At 39.2% G+C, this 20,342-nt stretch overlaps 1 protein-coding gene across 4 annotated transcripts in view; it reads right to left on the bottom strand.

The window, feature by feature from the left end:
• The window catches only part of atp2b1a (ATPase plasma membrane Ca2+ transporting 1a), a 60,665-nt gene that overhangs the window by 9,962 nt on the left and 30,361 nt on the right, over positions 1 to 20,342 (bottom strand). For all 4 annotated transcript variants that reach the window (XM_028451781.1, XM_028451783.1, XM_028451784.1 and 1 more), the window contains exons 3-16: positions 17,615 to 17,812; positions 17,237 to 17,494; positions 17,009 to 17,134; positions 15,519 to 15,680; positions 14,617 to 14,655; positions 10,944 to 11,099; positions 10,655 to 10,869; positions 9,037 to 9,279; positions 8,716 to 8,957; positions 6,504 to 6,741; positions 2,918 to 3,097; positions 2,741 to 2,828; positions 1,498 to 1,604; positions 1,141 to 1,332 (exon numbers count right to left, since the gene is read on the bottom strand). In XM_028451781.1, the coding sequence (XP_028307582.1) occupies positions 1,141 to 1,332; positions 1,498 to 1,604; positions 2,741 to 2,828; positions 2,918 to 3,097; positions 6,504 to 6,741; positions 8,716 to 8,957; positions 9,037 to 9,279; positions 10,655 to 10,869; positions 10,944 to 11,099; positions 14,617 to 14,655; positions 15,519 to 15,680; positions 17,009 to 17,134; positions 17,237 to 17,494; positions 17,615 to 17,812 (2,444 nt within the window). The remainder of the gene's footprint in view (positions 1 to 1,140; positions 1,333 to 1,497; positions 1,605 to 2,740; positions 2,829 to 2,917; positions 3,098 to 6,503; positions 6,742 to 8,715; positions 8,958 to 9,036; positions 9,280 to 10,654; positions 10,870 to 10,943; positions 11,100 to 14,616; positions 14,656 to 15,518; positions 15,681 to 17,008; positions 17,135 to 17,236; positions 17,495 to 17,614; positions 17,813 to 20,342) is intronic.

Below are 20,342 nucleotides of genomic sequence, written 5' to 3'. Positions count from 1 at the left end.
ACACAGCTCATTGTTGACAGGTAGTCATGGTAATCCTGAGCATGTTTCGCTGAGCTTGAGCTGCTTGGCGGAGGTCTGCGCTCACCGAGTGCTTTTCTAGTTCATGTTATTTTATTTATAAAAGTTTAAAACAAAGGGTGTAACCACTCATCCATTAGATCGATGGAATCGAGTTATAATCCTTCGAGGGCTGCACGATTATGGTCAAAATGATAATCACAATTATTTTGATCAATATTGTAATCACAGTTATAATCACAATTATTTATCATTTCAGGGAAAAATCTGTATTTCTTTTGCACTACTTAAAAAAACAATATATGAATAGTTTACAGGGCAAAATTAAGCTTTAAATAAAAATTATACCAAATTTTTTTTAAAAATGACCAAAGAATTTAAAATGTACCAAGAGTTAACTGAATACGTACACTATTACAGAGTACTTTCATGAAATGTAACTCATTGGAAACAATTACAGCTTTATATGGATGTGTTTTAAAAGCACTTTTAATATTAAAGCAGCACATGTAGCGTTAGCTCCTTAACATTAGCTCTGCAGAAAGCCTCATGATAACCATCAAGTTCAAAGAAAAAGTAGCAGGTTTGACAACTGCTCATTTAACCTTTACAGATGTTGGTTGCACTTCATTTTTTATATTAATATTGTAATATTTTGATCTATAAAAACAAGCAGAGGAGTCAGGTAAACCGAATATGCATTTGTATTGAAAACGTATTGAGTATTGAAAATGAGAGCAGAAAAGGTAACGTCCTGTTAATTTAAAGTGATATGTTGGTTGGACTTTATTCAAATAAAATTAAAATACATTTGCCATTAAATGTTGTTTACTTGTTTGTTTATGTCCATAATTATTTTATGATTTTCTTACAAGAAACATCAGGAATCTATGAAACCTCACTTAAACTGTACAGTATTCAGGTATTTATTTCATAGTTACACTGGTGGAATTATTATTTTGCATCGAATCGTTCTAAATTAACCAATATTGTCCTTGAATCGCATCGGCAACAATGAATCGAATTGTTGCTAAAGGAAATGGTTACTCCCCTAATCTGAAGGCGCTTCCAGTGAACAGTTGGTTGAAAATCCCCAGCCTAGTTTCATTGATTATTGCGTACTTGTGTGATGCAGGCTCCTGTGAACGCCACGATCACAGCCACCACGTTGACGGTGAGCTGAAACTGGAGGAACTTGGAGATGCTGTCGTAGACGTTTCGTCCCCACATGACAGCTTTGACGATGCTGGAGAAGTTGTCGTCGGTGAGAATGATGTCGGACGCCTCCTTAGCGACGTCCGTTCCTGCGATACCCTGGTGACGGAACAAGGATGAAGATCAATGATTCGTTTAAATTGTGGCGTGGGATGTTTGGTTACAAGACAAGCAGTTAGCTCCAGAGTTAGCCTTAGTTCTGTGTGTAGATAGCCTTAGCCAAAACTCTGATCTCAACTGTGACATCAAACACGGCTGACTAACCATGGCGAAACCAACATCTGCTTTCTTCAAGGCCGGACCATCGTTTGTACCATCTCCTGTCACAGCTACCACTTGTCTCTGCTCGGCTACTGTGCTGTCGATAATACCTAGAAGAAAAGAATGTTATTATTCAAATGTCAGATTGAACATATTAGTAATCAAAGTAATATGTTAAGGTTTCATTTATTCAGACAACTGTTCCTCAGGAAATCCACTTTGATCTCCTGACATGTTTCGACTGTCAACTGGTGTCTGCTGATGGCTTTTTGTTTTTATTTGATTTTGATTTATTTCGGTCATGTAAATAACTTAAAAACAGTTTAAAATAAAATAAAATAAAATAAATGAACACCAAGAAATAACAAAATAATAGTCTTCAAATTCTTACTCATCCCAGTTTACATGAACAAAAAGGAGTAAGAAGTAGTATAAACTTATCTAATCCTACCCCTTTGATTTTTTTCTAGAATTCCTAACCTAAACATAAACAAAGTATCAATTTGAAAACTATAATGTGAATAAACAATCGATGCAATATAATACTCACACAGAAACCCTGAAATAATTCTTTTTTACATTAACCATAGCTCCTTTTTAAATAATTAACCATACCCCACAACGTTTTTACTCCAAAAAACAAACGAGCACCTTGTGCTAATTATTTATCAACATATATCTCTGAATAACCATTTCTTTATGCTTTGGAATTATTTTAATTTCAGTACTCAGCCTGTTTCACAGTTTAACTCTACATATGGTAATACAGAAGCTTTTCATTGTTGTGCAAACACTGCAAACCTTTCGATTTGATTTCCCTCTTAAATTATAACCTCCCTCTCTTTCATGAAACATTTCCTGAATATTTTTGGTAACAAACAATTCCTTGCTTTATATAACACGTGCTTTTTTATGCTTCACCAAGTCAAAAAATGTCATTTTTCATGCTTTGATGTTTCCTTGACTTCCGAATAACAATTCCAAGCAGAATTACTTTAGTCTTCTTTTGGAATAATATGTTACTGGCATAGAAGTCAAGGAAACATCAAAGGAAACCTCAAAGCAATCAGTAGATGCCTCTTACGAAGACTGGCAGTTGACAGTCGAAATATGTCAGAAGATCAAGGTGGATTTTCTGAGGAACAATTGTCTGAATAAATGAAACATAACATATTACTCAAAAGGAAGACAAGAGGAATCTTGCTGGATTTATTGGTAATCAAAGTGCGTTGTTTTGCGGAGCTACCTTTGACCAGTGTGTGTTTGTCTGTGGGAGAGGAACGAGCCAGTACTCGTAGTTTGGGCCAGAGCTTGTCAATGCGTTCTTGTTCAATCTAGAATGGGAAAAACAAGTAATTAACAAATATCCCAGGAGGAGCCTATTCTCTGCAGTCTGTCTGCACATGGTTTTGCCGGGGCCCACCTCTCCTTTTTCGTTGCGTATCCTGCGATTGAACTCTTTTCCCTCAATGCAGAGGAAGTCATCTCCAGGCAGCAGGATGCCACACTTGGTGGCGATGGCGCGAGCTGTATTGATGTTGTCCCCAGTCACCATCCGCACAGTAATGCCAGCACGCTGGCATTTCCTGATGGCGTCTGGGACCTGGAAAAAAAAGCAGAGGAAAGGAGGAAATGAGCTTGAAATGGGCTTTGCTCATCCCTGGGGCCGTTAGATTCAGTTTAACATTTGTGTTGGGTGCAGGAATTATTGTGCCACAAACTGAAGATCCCACTGCTTCCACCAAAATCTTTTAAACCTTAAAACCACCTCGTAGACCACATGTGTCAAATCCCACCCTTTGGAGCATCCAATTTGACCCACAGGAGAAATTAAAAATGACAGAGAAAACATGAATCATTGTGTAAATGAAACTCGACAATATTTGCAGGGACTCACAGTTTTTCCTGTGCTTATATCACATGACTGCAGTCATTCTTTAACGTTGAATAGTTGAAAAAAAGTCAAAGTGCTTACAAAATCTTGTATTTTTCCTCAAATTATTACATAACATTTTCCTTAATTAAACAGAAATTGGTCAATAATCTAGGAAATTTAAAGTGAAGCTCCTGTTGGGAGTGATAGCTGTTATTCATTGTTGGTTTCTTCCATATTTTGTAATTTACAGTATGTATATGTACAAGTGCAAACTTGGGCACAATCATGTTGAAATTATTTGTTTTCCCACATAAAAATCTGTGGCCCTCTTAAGATCAAACTGCTCTGTATTTGGTCCCTGATCTAAAATGAACTCCATACCCCGTGTCCTAGACAACAAAACCATTTGCTACAGAAATATCACATAAAAGACCTTTGCTATCTTCAGTCAATTAACCCAAATCATCCATTCTCACCTTTGCACAAACAGAAGGTTGGAATGAAAAAGGTTCCCTTTTGATTTGAGGACAGAAATACTTCTGCATTGATCCTGTTTTTAAACTAGCTCGCTGCACACTCAGACATGAAATAAGCATTAAACTCAATACATAGTTTAGTGTTGATAACTGCAAGACTTAGCAGCAGAGGCTGCACTTTAAAATGAAATCTTCAGCAGGCTGCTTCATCTTAAAAGTGTGTTGACCTAAATCTGCCTCAAATCAAAGCAGTTACAAAACAACATTTATTTTCTTTGCTAAATGTTTTCCACGATGAGTTTGGTGCTTTTGATCAGTGGTTCTCAACCCCCAAAATAAAGGTGCCAGAGACCTGTACCTGAAGGTGGTTGAACACAAACATGAACATTGAAGAACATTCATGTGGAAACAGGACCATCTATAAGGGGGAATAAAGGGGAGAGATTTTTGGGGTCCATCCATAAAGTCAGTAAAATGATGGTCCATTGTTCTATGAATCTGTGATAACCACATTTATTTATTTATCTGAATAATATTCACTGTTATCGAGGAAGTTTATTATTATTATTTGTGCCATAGTATATAGTCATCTTAAAGATATAAATCTTTGTTTTAATCAGAAATAAAATGGGTTAAAAGTGCCCAAAAATGGTGGAAAAGGTGGTGAAATGGGATTTAAAAAAACACAGAAATTGGTTAAAAGTTGCAAATCAGAGTGACCAAATACAGACAAATAAAGTGGTAAATAGGGTTCAAAGTGTCAATACTGGCTTAAAAGTGGCAGAAATGGGCGAACTGGATAAATGTGATTTAAAAAGTAGAAACAACTAGTTTAAATTGACAAATAATAAGCATGACAAATTGTGAATATGGTTAAATTGGCAAAATTAAGCACAAAATATGATGCAAAGAGGTTAAAAGTAAGGAAGTCCCAATCCGATCATGTGAGCGGAAATCGGGCCCGATCACGTGGTTTCAGACTCGATCAGAATCGGACGTTATCTCCCGATCAGGACTCGGGTATATATGTATATTTATTATCATTATGTCGTTGTGAGAGATTAAATTTTTAATATACCGCCGCACCAGTATATTGATTACACAACGTTCGGAACGCTACGCTGCGCCGCGTCAGACCGGAGCCTTTTCAATGTTGCGCTGCGAAGGTAAACAGTAGCGCTTTGGTTACGGTGTAAATGGATAAGAAAGCTCTGAAGCTGCAGAACTAGTAGAACATGATGACACAGAATAACTTGTGTCAAAAAGAGGAGGAGCCTTGTCTGACGTTTAGTCGGCAGAGCAAGTTGGATGCAGAGTGGAGGTGGAGAGTTAGACCCAAGTTCTCAGATGTTTGTGAATAAAGGAGTACAACAGCGGGTAAATCCCTACAACATTTGTTCTGTTTGGAAGAGACCAAACGTGTCGTTAGCCTCACTGCTAACTAGCCTGATGCTAGTGTGTGTGCGCACTGCGCACAAATGTTTCAGGGTGTGTTTGTCTGCTCTGCACAAGTGTTTGTTTGCGCGTGCATGCGTGTTTGTGTGGGCGCACTCACGCCAGTATTTGTGTGATTTGCGTGTGTGCGTGTATGTTTGTGTGTGATAACAGACCATCCTAAGTCAATCTACTGCAGTATTTCCTAAATCAAGCGCCTACAGCAGGACATGCAGGTGTGTTCTAACCTCTATCTGCAAACCTCACACACTTTATTTAGTAAGCAGCTAATACGTTACATGCTCTGCACCTGCAATGCCAACAACATTAAGTTGTCATACTTTTCATCAAGAAAAACATACATTTTAATCTGTGAAACTAAATGAGGAGAGTACACATTAAGAGCGCACTTCCTAAAAGCACATTACTGGCCTTACTTTACAGCACTGTAGCACTTTTATTGTTTTATTTGTTAACATGCCCGTTGGGTATTTTAAGATGAGGCACTATTACATTTTTTATTAGACATTTTTATTTAATATTATTTAATCTTGCACTAAAGTCTAAAGTGATTTTTTGTTATTTATTTATTGCTTGATTGATCAAGCTACGTCACAGAAGTGTTCTGTTTAGGGTTGAAAGTTTAAATAAGGTGAATAAAATACATAAGGGACATCCTGGATCTTTTTTTTGCCCTTTATCTTTTTAATGTATTATAGAAGTATCGGATCGGGACTCGGTATCGGCCAATTGTCAAAATCAAAGGACTCAAACTTGGACTCGGGGCCAAAAAAACCTGATCGGGACATCCTTAGTTAAAAGTGATGGGTCAACATATGTGACATTTGGTTGGAAAAGTGAAGGAAAGGGTTTATTAGTGCAAAAAATGCATTGAAATGTGATAGAGAATTGGCAGCAATGGGAATAATGTAGCAAATATGTATTAAAAGGAGCAAAAATGTGGCAATATAAAGTGACTAAAATAGGTTAAATTATGACAAGTTTGGTGTAGTTGCAGAAAAAGGGTAAAAATAAGCAAAAATTGTCTCAAATTGTTCCAAAAATATTCTTAGTTTCTTGAAGTTTCTGACAAACCCCTCACAGTGTTTTGCAACCCCAGTTCTAGATACATCAGGAACTTTTAACAACTCTTAATATTCAAAGTCTTCCTCTTATAGTATTAAAGCGAATGATGAGCTCGGTGAAGTTTGTCCTGGACTCACCTCAGGTCGTACGGGGTCTTCGATGCCCACCACACAGATGCAGGTGAGCCCGGAGAGGATATCGTTCTCGTTGTCCCAGTCGGGCTCTCCGTCGGAGCAGGAGAAATCTCTGTATGCGAGGCAGATGGTCCTCAGGCCCTCCGAGGCCATGGGCTCGATCACTTTCTTCACCATGTCGTCTCGGTCCCGTGGACGGAAAACCTTCTGCTCACCGTTCGCCATGAGGATTTTGTAGCATCTTGAATGTACGAGAGTAAAACATAAAAGGGTGAGATGTGATAAAACATTTAAAGGCATTAGTATAAAGAGAATGAAAAACAAAGTTGGAAATCCATTAAAAGTAATGGTGTCGTGAAACACGGATCAAGGAGGGGATAAGTTCAGACGCTGCTTAGTATTAGTAAGAGAAGTCCTTAAGATGCCAACTAAGGTAAAGGGGGGAGAAGAAGAAGACAAAGCAATGGAATTGAGAGCTGCAGGAGCAAGGAGTCCCACTAAGCCCTCTGTGGGTTGAAAAGAAGCCTGCTTGGTTAAGAGGCTTACGGAGCTGTTACCGGCTCATTTTCGCAGTGCCTGTTTTTAAGTCGGAATGTAAGGGGCTTGGGTGGGATATGCTTGAACTTCTTAGCTGCTTAAGACATTATACATATCATTTACCTCCAAGTCTGGCCAGCAGGAACAAGTAAGACAAAGCTATGGAACTACTTTGGGCTGAGTTAGATTGTTTACACGGAGATGGTTGTCAGGTGCAGACGTGGGAAACAAAACACATTGAAAAAGAACCCAGAGCACAGGGATGGGGTTGATTACAGTTTTAAATTACAATTACGTCTTCATTTATCCATGTTCAATAACAATTACGATTACGTTGACCTGCTTTTTCCAATTAATATTCAATTATTATTTTTCCACTGAAAGTAAAATACAATTCTGTTCTCAATTACTAAAGTTAAATTACAATTAATCACAATGAATAAATAAGCCCATAAAACTTAACTTTCCTCTTGTGTTAGCTTTCTATTAGCATCTCTTATGAAAACGCAGTGGTTTCCAGCCTTTTTAGACCGTGACCCCCATATATATCGATATCAAGAATTTCTGGTGCATTTTAAATCAAATTAAAACTACATTTATTTTTGACAAAATGAAAGTATATAATATAGATTGTATTTTGATTTGAAAAAGAATAATTAAAAAAATCAGTGATTCAGTTTTTTTTTATTAATTACCAGACATTTCATACGACCACATTTAAACTCCAGGCGACCCCACATGGGGTCCCAACGCCAAGGTTGAAAAAAAATCATCCAATTTGTTTCTCATCTATTGGTTACCTTAGATTTCCTTATCCATTAAACTATAGGTATTAATATTTTTGGTATTAGTATTATCTACTGTAAGTATACTCCTCATTTTCAAATTCTTTTTAAATAGTAAAGTGATCCTATAGAGAGCACAACAGGCAAACTTGATGTGGAACATTATTTAATAATTACCTACGTATGTGTAAGCCACAGAACCATAACATGGTTCTCCAATTCTGCGTTTATCTGAACTCAATTACAATTACAACAGCAAGATGTTTTTCATAATTACGATTACAATTATAATTACATCATTATTGTAATTATTTACCAATTACGCGACTACAGTTATAATTGACCCCAACCCCGCCAGAGCAGTAGGGATTATTATTATTGCCATGAATCTGACGATACGATTCACAATTAGCCTGTAACGATACGATATATCCCGATACTGTAATACACATTGTGATAATGTTGCAATATCAATATTTACAAATGTCACCTTTCCAAGTACAAAATGTACAAGAATAAAATGTATTTCATTTTGTTTAACAAGAAAATTGTAACAAACTGTAATTCAAGTAGCAATATCTAAAAAAAAGTGTTATGTTTATTTGTTAAGTTCCTAAGTTCTTATAAAAAAGTAACCATATACCTCTATTAAAGTACCAAGTATGTTTTATGAAAATAAAGTGCATTCCACTTCCAAACTAAAATGCATTGAGGAGTGAGACAGTTTACCAAGGTCTGATGTGGTTCACTGATACCTAGTGACTGGGCTATGCATATGTTAGCGCAATTATTTATTTTTTTTGTTAAAAAACATGATTAAAAAAATTAAATTGGAATTTTTTGGATCGATACAATAATCATGCTGTAAAATATTGCGATATATTTTGTTTTACTTTTTTAGGAGGATTTCTGAGGCTCCTTTGCTGAACATGCGGTAGCTGCCATCAGCCATCTTCAACACGGTGCTCATGGATTTGCGGACTGAGTTGAAGGTGTAGACTTTGTAGAGTTTCTCTTCGGGGATCTCTTTGCGGATGGCCTGGTAGTCACGTTTCAAGTCGTTGGAGAAGCCGAGCAAGGCACATTCGGTCTTGTTGCCCACCTGCCGAGGTAGACCCCCTTCTTTCTCTGGAGACTGAGGAGCAAAAACAACCAAGTAAGTAAAACTTGTGAAAAAGGTCTGTTTTCTAACAGTGACCTTCACTTTTGCGTACCATGATCTTTGTGGTGTAGGCGCAATTGACAGCTATGCCAAGAATGAGCATGTCCAAAATGTTGGAGGGGATGCTCTCTGGTTCGGGGACCTTCCTGTAGTGCTTTTCAGCAATGTAAGCCTGCACCACCGTCATACGGTTCATGGTCAGGGTTCCAGTCTTGTCGGAGCAGATCGCTGTAGCGTTACCCATTGTCTCACAGGCGTCCAGGTGACGGACCAAGTTGTTATCTTTCATCATTTTCTGTAAAATAAAAAGTCACAATAATAAGTAAATTAATTATTTGTCTCAAACTTGTCAAGCACACGAATCCAAAAATTCAAGTGGAAATTATGAACCATCTATGAGGAGTTTTCTTTTATAGACGTTGTGGTTTGACCAAAAATTGAGAAAAAGTGCCAAATTTGGCAAATTAAATTAAAAAGTGCAGACTTCCTGTTAAATTGAGGCTATAGGTTCAAACTAAATTTTTGCTAGTCACAGTCCACTGTATATACCAACCGAATGCCATCTAACTAGTTCAAACCAGTGAAAAGTTACAAACTCTAGGTGGCGCTAACGAGTCCTGAAATTGCATCAAAGAACTATACGTTAAATTTTTCACCAAACTCTACCGTCCTGCCAAATTTCATGAAATTGCCCACGGGAATGGCCTCAAAAATCCAGGTAAAGTGTCCAGAGAAAAATCCTTACGGGAACACAGGGATCTTTGCATCACCTTTGGTGCTCGGGACCTAATAATTACCGTGTTAAAAATGAAACACTAACAGTACTACTCATACTAAGTCTGAAGTCTAATTATTAAGTAGTGCGTTCACATTAGATAATATGAAAAACACCCGGATGTATAATATATCGAGAAAAATTTGAAGTATGCATGTTGGGCACACAAGTCATATTCAACCGCCCCATGATGCATTGCGAGTGGACCGTAAAATCATCCTGGGACCAGCTTCAAGCTAAGAGTCAAACATCCCATTTTCAAAACAAAAACATCTCATCTTGTCTTCCATTCATTTAACGCTTTTGTAAACAGGGCTCTTGTTTTCAAGTTAACCTGTAAGTTTTGTCAGTAGCATAATGGCGGAACTACAAAAATCTCAGAAATGTCCGCGAGTTTTATGGATCAAATGACTACATGTTTATATTCTACTTGGTCACTTTCTTAAAATACTTTTAGAACTTTTAAAGGTGGCGAATCAACGCAGATTATTAGCCTCAGTGTGCTTTAGGTGTTTGTAGGTTTGTAGATGTAGGTTCGAAATGCATCTTGGGAAACTTGGAATAATAGTGGGAATGGTCACCATCCTAATCATACTAATAGTATATACACATTGAGAGTGTAGTGCACAGTACGGAGTATGCGATTTCGAACACAGCCAATGACTTGGTTAGATTCTCCAGAATGTTCACCAGGTGCAGAGCTTTAACAACTAATATGAAAAGTCTTGAGTGATTATATCCTGCTGTTGTTTAACTCCAGCACAGGGATCACAGCATACTTTAGCGTATCACTTTAGCCAAGTCTTAACAGCCCGGGCTGCTCATTTTAATAGGCTGAAGAAAAGGATAAGCTTGTCAGCTCTGGCACGAGTCAATTGGCTTGGAGACTTTTTACCTTGACCGAATACGCCAGGGAGATGGTTACAGCCAGCGGGAGGCCCTCAGGGACGGCCACCACCAGGACGGTGACGCCAATGATGAAGAATTTCACAAAGAACTGAATGTAAATTGGAGTGCAGTCCTTGACCCAGGGCAGGTTCTGGATCCAGAAAGTGTCGACTACGAACAGGACCACCAGGATTAAAACGGTGATGGCTGACATCACCAGACCTGGAGGACGTGAGAAAAACAAACAATGATGTTTAGTCTAACAGATTAGAATAGTGTAATTTCATCCGACTCACCTGCTTTGCCGATCTGTACAGCTAATTTAGTGAGTTTGCCCTGAAGAACAGATTTCTCCTTCTTAGGCAGGTTGGCTTTTTTCTTCTCTTCTGCGTCACCTCCTTCGTCACTGTTCAGAGGCTGCATCTCCATCGCAGCGCCATCCTGGGCTTTAGCTGCAACAGACAGCACAGCAAAAATGTTATTCATCAAATCGCAATCAGGAGCTTTAAGAGTTATGTGTCATACAAACAGGCTTAATAAGATGACATTTGAAAAGTTAATAAAGACTGCCTAGCTCCAAAATGACTACTAACAAGAGCACTCAGAGAGCACAGACCTCCGCCAAGCTCCAAATATCCTCTTTGCAGATATTCTCTGTTATCTGGATCAATGATCCTGATCATGGTAATATGAATATTCACACTTCAAAGCAGGGGTTCTCAACTGGTCTCACCCTGGGACCCACATTTTGCCACGGTCATTAAATCGCGACCCAACCAAATTTAGTTTATCAAAAATAGCTGTTGAAAACACACATACGTAATCTTTTTTAAAAGATAAATATTTTTTTTTTCCTTTGCAACATGCATTTCACAGCATACCTGTCAAAATAAACGTTTCTTTCAAAATCAAAGACAAGTCCAACATGAGAGACATTAAGTATTCATTTGTTTTGGACCAGCTGTCCGTGACCCACCCAGTACAGGTCCAGACCCACTTTTGGGTCCTGACCCAACAGTTTAGAATCACTGCTTTAAATGCTTGGAAGAAATCTCCATTAATGAGGATACAGTAAGTATCATTAAAAATCGTAATGAATTGCGCAATTCAGATCTGTTCCAGATTAAACTCTCTGTGGTAATTGAGGAACCAATATGACATAAAAATCAGTCAATAACAAACCGAGATATGAAATTTTTGAATTTCGCCAATGATCAGAGAGATTTTTTGATATATTTGTTAGAAATTGATCCAGAATCAGTCTAGTGATCCAGATCTCCTCTAAAATGTAATGGAATCTTCCACGGCCTAAGGTCGTGGGTGACCGTGGCTCAGTGAGCCGTCTAATAAGAAAAGAGTTGGGTGTTCGAATCCTACTCTATCCAAGTTTATTACATCGCCTTGTACGAATGGGTATGAAATGTGTATTCATATTGGTGATGGTGGCGGTCAGAGGGGTTTCATGTTTCTGTCAGTCTGCCCCAGGGCAGCTGTGGCTACATTGTAGCTTACCACCACTGGTATGACTGATGTAAGTGACTTGTGTGAATAATGGTTTCTGTAATGTGTGTCTCTTCGAAAAAAGCGCTATATAAATCCCAGTTATTATTATTATTATTATTATAAGGTCGATCTTTGGATAAATATTTGGTCAAAAATCAATGAGGTACTTTTAATGTAATCCTACTAACAGACAAACAACCAAATGAAAAAATGCTGCTGAAAACATAACCTCTTTGACAGAAGTAATAAACAAAAGAATTATACCCATGTTTACTGAAATGAGCGTGTTGTATCTTGTTGTGTCATTTGTTAAAATGGAATACGACCTCTCAATTTTGCCCCAGGTAACGACTCAGAGCGAGCAAAGTGTGAACAGCGTGACTAAACTGCTGAATGTCTTTTTGATTAAAAACAATCCCACTGAGTAGCACACCGTCAGACATGTCGATGAGAAATGTTCTCCAAACTGTAAACCGCTTGATTACTTTTCATTTTTACAACAAGTAATAACTCACATCCTATTATTAAAATATAATTACTGTTCATCCATCCACAGTGGGATTTAAAGAACAGCCTTGCCCAATCACCACAGCAGTTGTTGCCAGTCAAATTCCCTTAAATCACTTCCCTCTCCTGGGACCCTCCTCACCTTCCTCTTGCCTGCGGAACTGATGGGAATCCCAAACCCACATCTAACCTGGTAACCATGGCGACGCAACGCCTCTAATGACAAATGTGGAAGCGAGGGCGGCCGACGAGCCAGCAGGGACTGTCTCTGCCGTGTCACTCACAGTGACAAAGTCATTAGCTGTGCTGGGCATGGGCGCTGCTGCTAGTGCAGCTGGAAAACCGTGTATACACCGTCTGCAGTCAAACATAACAAATCAAGAGAATTCAGCCAGGGGTGGACTGGCATTTCTGTCCACACCATCCCACTACATTATCAGCGACACAATGTAGAAGCCGTTATTAAATCATTAATGCTCATTATGTGGCTCTTTATGTCTTCATTTAAATTATTATTCCCCCAGAAAACCTTGAAAGGGGGACACTTTTTAACCCCTTTTTACCTATTTACATTTCACAACTTCTTTTGTCCCATTTTTGCCCCTTTTCAAAAAGTTCTGACACTTTTTTTAGACTTTAGCTACCCATTGCAAATAAATATTACGTTTTTCCTATTTTTTTGTCAATTTTTACAAGTTTTTTTTGACATTTTTATCCAAATTTTGGCTACTTTTCATCCAAATGAAATAACTTTTGCCCAATAAATACCACTTTTTAAAAAATTTTTCCCTACATTTTGCCTTTTTTCACTATTGTTTGCCACATTTGGCCTTTTTTCACTATCGTTTGCCACATTTTGCCAATTTAAGCTATCCTTTGCCATTAAATACTGCCTGGTTCCTCTTTATTTATTTCCTCCCATCTTTTGGCCCATTTTAGTCACTCTACACTCTTTTCTTGCCACATTTTTGCCACTTTTGGATTATTTTTTGCCACCTGTTACCATGTCACTCGCTCTTCAAAAAAAACCAAAAACATAGCAAACCGGACTGGGCCACTTCAGGTTGACGGCTGGTATAGGATGCCTGGTGTACCAGATTGCCTGGCCACCCCTGAATCCAGCTGAATTTAGCAACACTATAAGACACACCGGCAGAAGGGAGAGGACCACAGCATTGTGTGTGACAGTATGAAGCAGGGACACTGGGTTACCGCAGCTGCTGTGCTCTGCAGCCTCGCTCTGCACTTACACGGTCAGAGTAATCTCAATCTAAAGGATTACTGTCGATTCCTGGCAGGCAGAGGGAATCCGTGCACCAGGGAGCAGAGCCAGGATTGTGGTCACAGACCCAAGCACACTGTTCATAGTGTCCCAGCAAGGTCTCCAGGCATGGCTCACTGACTGAGTCACAAATAAACAGCACTCGCCGTCATTGCTGCTGTCACTGGGAAAACTCACCAGTTTAGTCCGGGATAGTGCACCGAAACGTAAGAGGGACTGAGGGGGGGAGAGAGATGGGTGGGAAAGCAGATGTTCTGGCCTCAGAATTGTTGCATGGCTTTAATCTTCTCATCACTAATCGCTATAACTGGATTCAGTAGCACCTGCTGCTCAAAGCACAACGTGCCAGGGAAGGATGCGCAAAGAAGGAAGAGGAACAGAAAAGGAGAGGTGGGACAGCACAACGGTCACCTGAAACAACCCGTACAGTCAATGCTGCTGACACAGGGTCATGTAAAAATATGCAATCACACATTTGTTCCATAAAGTCACTTCAGCCAATTATTAACAGGCTGGGCTTTAACACACAGCATAGGGAAATGGGAAGCCAGATACTGATAAAGCCAGAGGCTAATAACCTGAAGGCGGTTACTGAGATAGAGACGGTGAAATATAGAGGTGTGTGTGTGTGTGTGTGTGTGTGTGTGTGTGTGTGTGTGTGTAGAGTGGTAACATACCTTTCTTACGGTTTTCCACAGACCCGTCCTGCTTTTTGTCTGTGGACCAATAAAACACAGCCATGAGAGATTGTAGATGTGAGCTTTTTCCTCATAATGAAGTCTGAATATCACATTATGTTGGAGGTGACGGCCATTAAAACAAGTAATTTCAGTAAGATTTTTTGGTATTTTTGACATTTAAATAATAACGTTCTTGAAAGTTTCCCTAACGTCTGTGTAATAATTCCAGCAAGATTCTTTTTGTCTTTTTAATTAATATGTTAATTTTTCATTTTTTTCAGACAACTGTACCTTGGGAAATACACTTTGATCTCCTGACATGTTTTGACTGACAACTGCCAGTTTTCTTCAGAGGCGTCTGCTGATCGCTTTGATGTTTCCTTTGGTTTCCTTGACTTCCGCGTAATAATTCCAGCAAGATTCTTTTTTAATAATATGTCAAAAATTCCTGAGGAACAGTCATCTGAATTAATAAAACATAAAAACATTATTCAAAAAGAAGACAAACCAAATCTTGCTGGAATTATTATGCAAAAGTCAAGAAAACTTCAAAAGAAACTTCAAAGGACACATCAAAGCGATCAGCAGACATCTCTGACAAAGACTGGCAGATGTCAGTCAAAACATGTCAGGAGATCAAAGTAGATTTTTGGAGGAACAGTTGTCTGAATAAATGAAACCTTAACATATTATTAAAAGTAGTACGTATTTGTATGATTCATGAACTGCTTTAGATTCTTCCAATTGAAACACTGTCATTCTAGAAATGCTTGTGTTAGGAATGCACACAGAGGGATTTTCATTTCAGCTTTTTTCATTATTGCGTCTGTGTACAGAAAGTTTTCTGGTCAATATTAATATAAAGCCCAGACCAGCAGCGAGTATTGAAGCACACTCACTCTTTTTCTGTTTCTTCTTCTCCTCCTTTTCCCTCTTCTTCTCCTCTTCGTCCTCGTCATCGTCTTCTGCGCTCCCGAGTAAGGTGAAGATTATTCCAGTTTGAGAGTTGACGCCCACGGCAGTGACCAACATTTTCCCCGAGCCTTCCATTACATGGGTGCCTTTGAGCAAGAAGGTGGGAGACAGCAGTGAGTCAAGGAAGGAAAAAAATGACATTACGCTTATACCAGGTTTCCAACTTTAACTGGGTCACTTTGGACAGTTGATACAGGCTGCTGTGGCTTTTGCATTTAGGTGAAGATGCTGAGTTTGATGTAATATATTTGCTCAGTGTGTTTCACATAGAAGTGTTTTATTTAGCTTCAAACTAGAGGGAGGAGATAAAGCCTTTCTTTACATACAAGAAATAAAAACAAAAGGCTGCACCGAGAATGATACACTTGTATAACATCTTTCATCAAAAGCATTTGATCACAAATCTATTGTCAGCATGGGTGAAAGAATGACTAAAGAAAGCTTGAATCACAATGACACAATACAATTACTGCATACCAGGGTTAGAAACAGGGAAAAAGTTGTAGGGTAAACAACCTAGAGATCCTTCACTCCTATTTGTGATGGAAAAAGTAAAGCACACACTGTGGTGGAACATAGTACAGAGTCACTAACAGAAACATGCATTGCCCCTGCCTACTGCAGAATGCAGCATGATCTGACAGCACAAACTGGGCCAAAATGGCACAATGAACTAGATAAACAGGATCCATTACACCTCGAAATCCAGGAAGTGTTGGGGCTAGCAACCAGCTGGGGTTTTTTCTTTCTTATTATGAATTTCATATTTTGATAAGCGCATTGAGATGACTGTTGTAAATTGCACTATACAAAAAAAGTTGAATTGAATTAAAAAGTATTGTGGTCTGCTATATAATAACAACCTAATTATATTAGGCACATATTAATAATAAATGCTAATAATGAATGTTGAACTTGACAAAATTACTCAAACAATATTGATTTCATTATTGATGTGGCCTCTTGTGTTATAATGTAGTTATTATCTGCAAACTTAAAGCATATAAGTAGTAAGTGTGTGTTAGTAAAAAGAAAACAAAAAAATGTTACACTAACACTTTACTTGAAGTTTTATACATAAGGCTCATCTGTTATTAGCATTAATAAGGTGTCATGAAGGCTGGCATTAAGTGCCGTTCACTAAATTATGATACCTTTCGCATAATTATGGCACCTCTGGAGCTATGTTGGCATCTTTTGGGTTAGGTGGAGGGATCTAGTTGGGTTAGGGTAACAATCAACAATTAATGACAGCCTTCATGACACCTGTCATGCAAATGAAATTCATTAGCATGACAGCGTAATGTCAGCCTTATGTATAAAACTTCAAGTAAAGTGTTACCAAATACTCTTTCAAATTTGGTTTTCCATCTTGGATTCAAACATTAAAAAAGACTTGATCATCATCTGTCACCTGATAACAGCATTGGATCTTTTTCTAGTGTTTTCTTGACGTGGTCCGACTCCCCTGTGAGCGAACTCTCATCGATCTTTAGATCATTGCCTTGGATGAGGACTCCGTCAGCAGGCAAGAGGTCGCCTGAAACACACGTAAACACGACACAAAAAAGTATGAAACATCCAACGGAACATAATAAACCACACTAGGACGTAGTTGCGTCCAATAGAACCGAAGTCTTACCATATTTTACTTGTGCAACGTCACCGACCACTATATCTGCCACAGGGATCTGGATCACTTGTCCTCCACGGACGACGGTGAATTTCTGTTCCTGCTCAATACGGCTCTGGAGCCCTCGGAACTGTTTCTCTTTACTCCAGTCGTTGAACGCCGTCACCAGCACCACACAGATAACTGAAAGGAGAATGGCTGCACCCTCGATCCAGCCCGCCTCCGATTCAGTTTCATCCTCCACACCCCCAGCAGCTCTCCCACAGTCTGCAGAGGAACAAGGACAAACATATCTGTATTATACAAAGTGGGAAAAATAAACTTATAGCTGGATGAAGAGACACACTAAATCTAGTGACATTAACAATTTAAAGAAATGTTTCTTACGTTCTCTTTCGGCATCTGGAGGTCTATAAAAAGAAAGGCCTAGTGAAACTATGGCTGCCACTTCTAAAATAATCAGCGTGACGTCCTGTAGTGCCTCCCACACTAACTGTAAGAAGGTTTTGGGCTTTTTGGGTGGAATTAAGTTTTGCCCAAACACTGTTTTTCGCTTTTCATGGTCTGCAGGCTGCCCACTTAAACCTGTGTGGAGAAAGACAGAAAAACAACAGGAACTTTAGTGTTTGAAAAATAAATACGCTTTAATACAACATGAAATGGTTATGCTCATGGACTACAAATGCAGGGGTTCTCAACCTTGGGGTCGCGACCCCATTTGGGAGGGGACCTTGACTCATCTTGCATTTCACGTTGCAGTTGAATAGCAAAAAGTTTATCAAAGTTTTTCCTTATGTGACAGGTATACGGTTTATTATCAGAGTGGAACAGAATTTGTTTTTGCAGGGCTGAGTTAGGAAGTTAGAAACAATTTGTCATGTCCAGTATTTGCCAGTTTAAACTAATGGTTCCTACTTTTTAAACTACATTACCCCCAACCCCCCCTTTGTGCCACTTTTCAGCCAATACTGACACTTTGAACCACTTTTTTCTGTCTGATTTTGGCCACTCTCATTTGCACCTTTTAACCAATTTCTGTGGTTTTTTAAATCCAATTTCACCACCTTTTCCACCATTTTTGGTCACTTTTAACCTATTTTTATTCTGATAAAAACAATAATTCACATCTTTAAGATGACTGTATAATAATAATAATAATAATAATAATAATAAATAATAATAAACTTCCTGTATAACAGTGGATATCAGATAAATAAACAATTGTGTTTATCACAGACTCATAGAACAACGGACCATCATTTTGTTGACTTTATGGATGGGCCCCAAAATTCTCTCCTCTTTATTCCCCCTTATAGACGGCCCTGTCTCCACATGACCTGCTTGTCTGTGTACAGTGGGGGTCCCCGGTCTTTGGAACCTTTATTTTGGGGGTCGTGGGCTGAAAAGGTTGAGAACCACTGTACTAATGGACGGAGTTAGTGCAAGCCTTTTAGTGAGGACAGTTTCTCTCACAAGGGTAAAACGTGAACAGCAGGCCTCCAAAACATGAATCAGCATTTCTGACTGGATGCTGTGGGCGAAACAAATGCTGAACAACAATGACATCCATTCTGTGGGTAGACGTCAAACACTCGCCTCTTTCAGGCAAACCAGAGAGTGTGAAAGCGCAGGTCAAATCTAATACAACAAGCTGGCTTTTTTTTCTACACATTGACCAATGGACTGGGGAGGCTGAATCAGCTCTGGACGCACAGGTGCCCGACCGTGCACGCTACTGTCGAAAAGAAAGCGACGTATCCACTTTGCAACAAACTCCTTCAAACGCCTCCACAATCAAAACACAGTCATAATATATTCCAAAGAACCTTGGCGTGTTTGACGCTGGCAGTTCTGTTTCATGGTGTGAGGAGCTGTGACTGGATGGAGGTCTGACTGTGTGAGCACAGGCAGGGGTGGAGGTGCAGGAGAAATGGAGCCCAGGGGAGGAGTGACTGCGTGAAACTGCTACTGACAGGCAGATGGAGGAGTGGGTGGGGGTCGAGGGTGAGGGGCAGAAGGCTGAGACTGATAAAGAATGTAGATTGTGTGATGGCAGCATTATGACTTCAAAAAAAAGATGGAGGAAATGGGATGGAGACAGAAAGAAAGACAGACGTGGACACAATCTAGACATATCATGTAATTATCATCTGGAAAAGGAGGCTGTACAGAGACAAGAGCTAACACTGTTTTACAGGCAATGAGGATTATATTATTCTTCTCATCTTTAGCAAAAAATCTATCAAGATCAGTTGGAAACCACTTCCTAATGTACTCCACATTTTACCCAACATGAAAAGGCTGCAACACAACAGGCAATACCTAATAAAAAAAAAAAGAATTCACAGTTGTTTACTACTATTATCTAAGCCAGTCGTCCTTTATCTTCGCTGATTAATAAGGTGGGAGGATGCTGAAGCCTCGTCCAGATAAATAAGGAGTAAAAAACCATCACAGGCTACTACTCACACAGTCGCTTCAATGATCAGTAAAACAAGCCAGATTAGCCTAATATTGATTCATCATCTCCTAATGCTGCTCATCACTGCTTATACACAACAACAGCACACCCCAGACAGCAACGCAGTTCACTACAATAATGTAGAAGAACACTAACACAGGAGGCACCCACACACTTCACACTACCATCTATCTATAAAAGCAAGGAATCTCTGTCTGTCTGTCTGTCTGTCTGTCTGTTTGTGCCTCAAATATATCTGGTGTTGAGGGACAGACAGAGCTCAAACTTGCAACATGGCTGGGGCTTAGCTCATAGCTGTGCGACGTCAGATTCGTTTGTACTGCAATGCTACAGTTGATGAATAAATACCGCGAGCACAAAGCAGAACCACTAGAGTCACGTGTAAGTCCAGAGCCAATCACTGCACAGCTCCGCTCCGGTGCGTGCCACAATCCTGTGGATTTCTCTTTTGGTGATTACGTTTCAAAACGTTTTTTTTTTTTTCAATTTATTTTGAAATCACTGCGGAATCAACGCGGGTTACACCGGACGGAGGGATAGAACGGAGAGGGGGAGGGCCGTCTGAGCAGCCGCACTCACACCGATATGCAAAGAAAAGCTCTCAAGTCTCACGCAATTTATGTCTTTTATCAG

This window comes from Gouania willdenowi, chromosome 6 (genome assembly GCF_900634775.1).
Source record: "Gouania willdenowi chromosome 6, fGouWil2.1, whole genome shotgun sequence".
In the NCBI taxonomy this organism is placed as follows: Eukaryota; Metazoa; Chordata; class Actinopteri; order Blenniiformes; family Gobiesocidae; genus Gouania; species Gouania willdenowi.
This window is presented reverse-complemented; position numbering and strand designations above follow the sequence as displayed.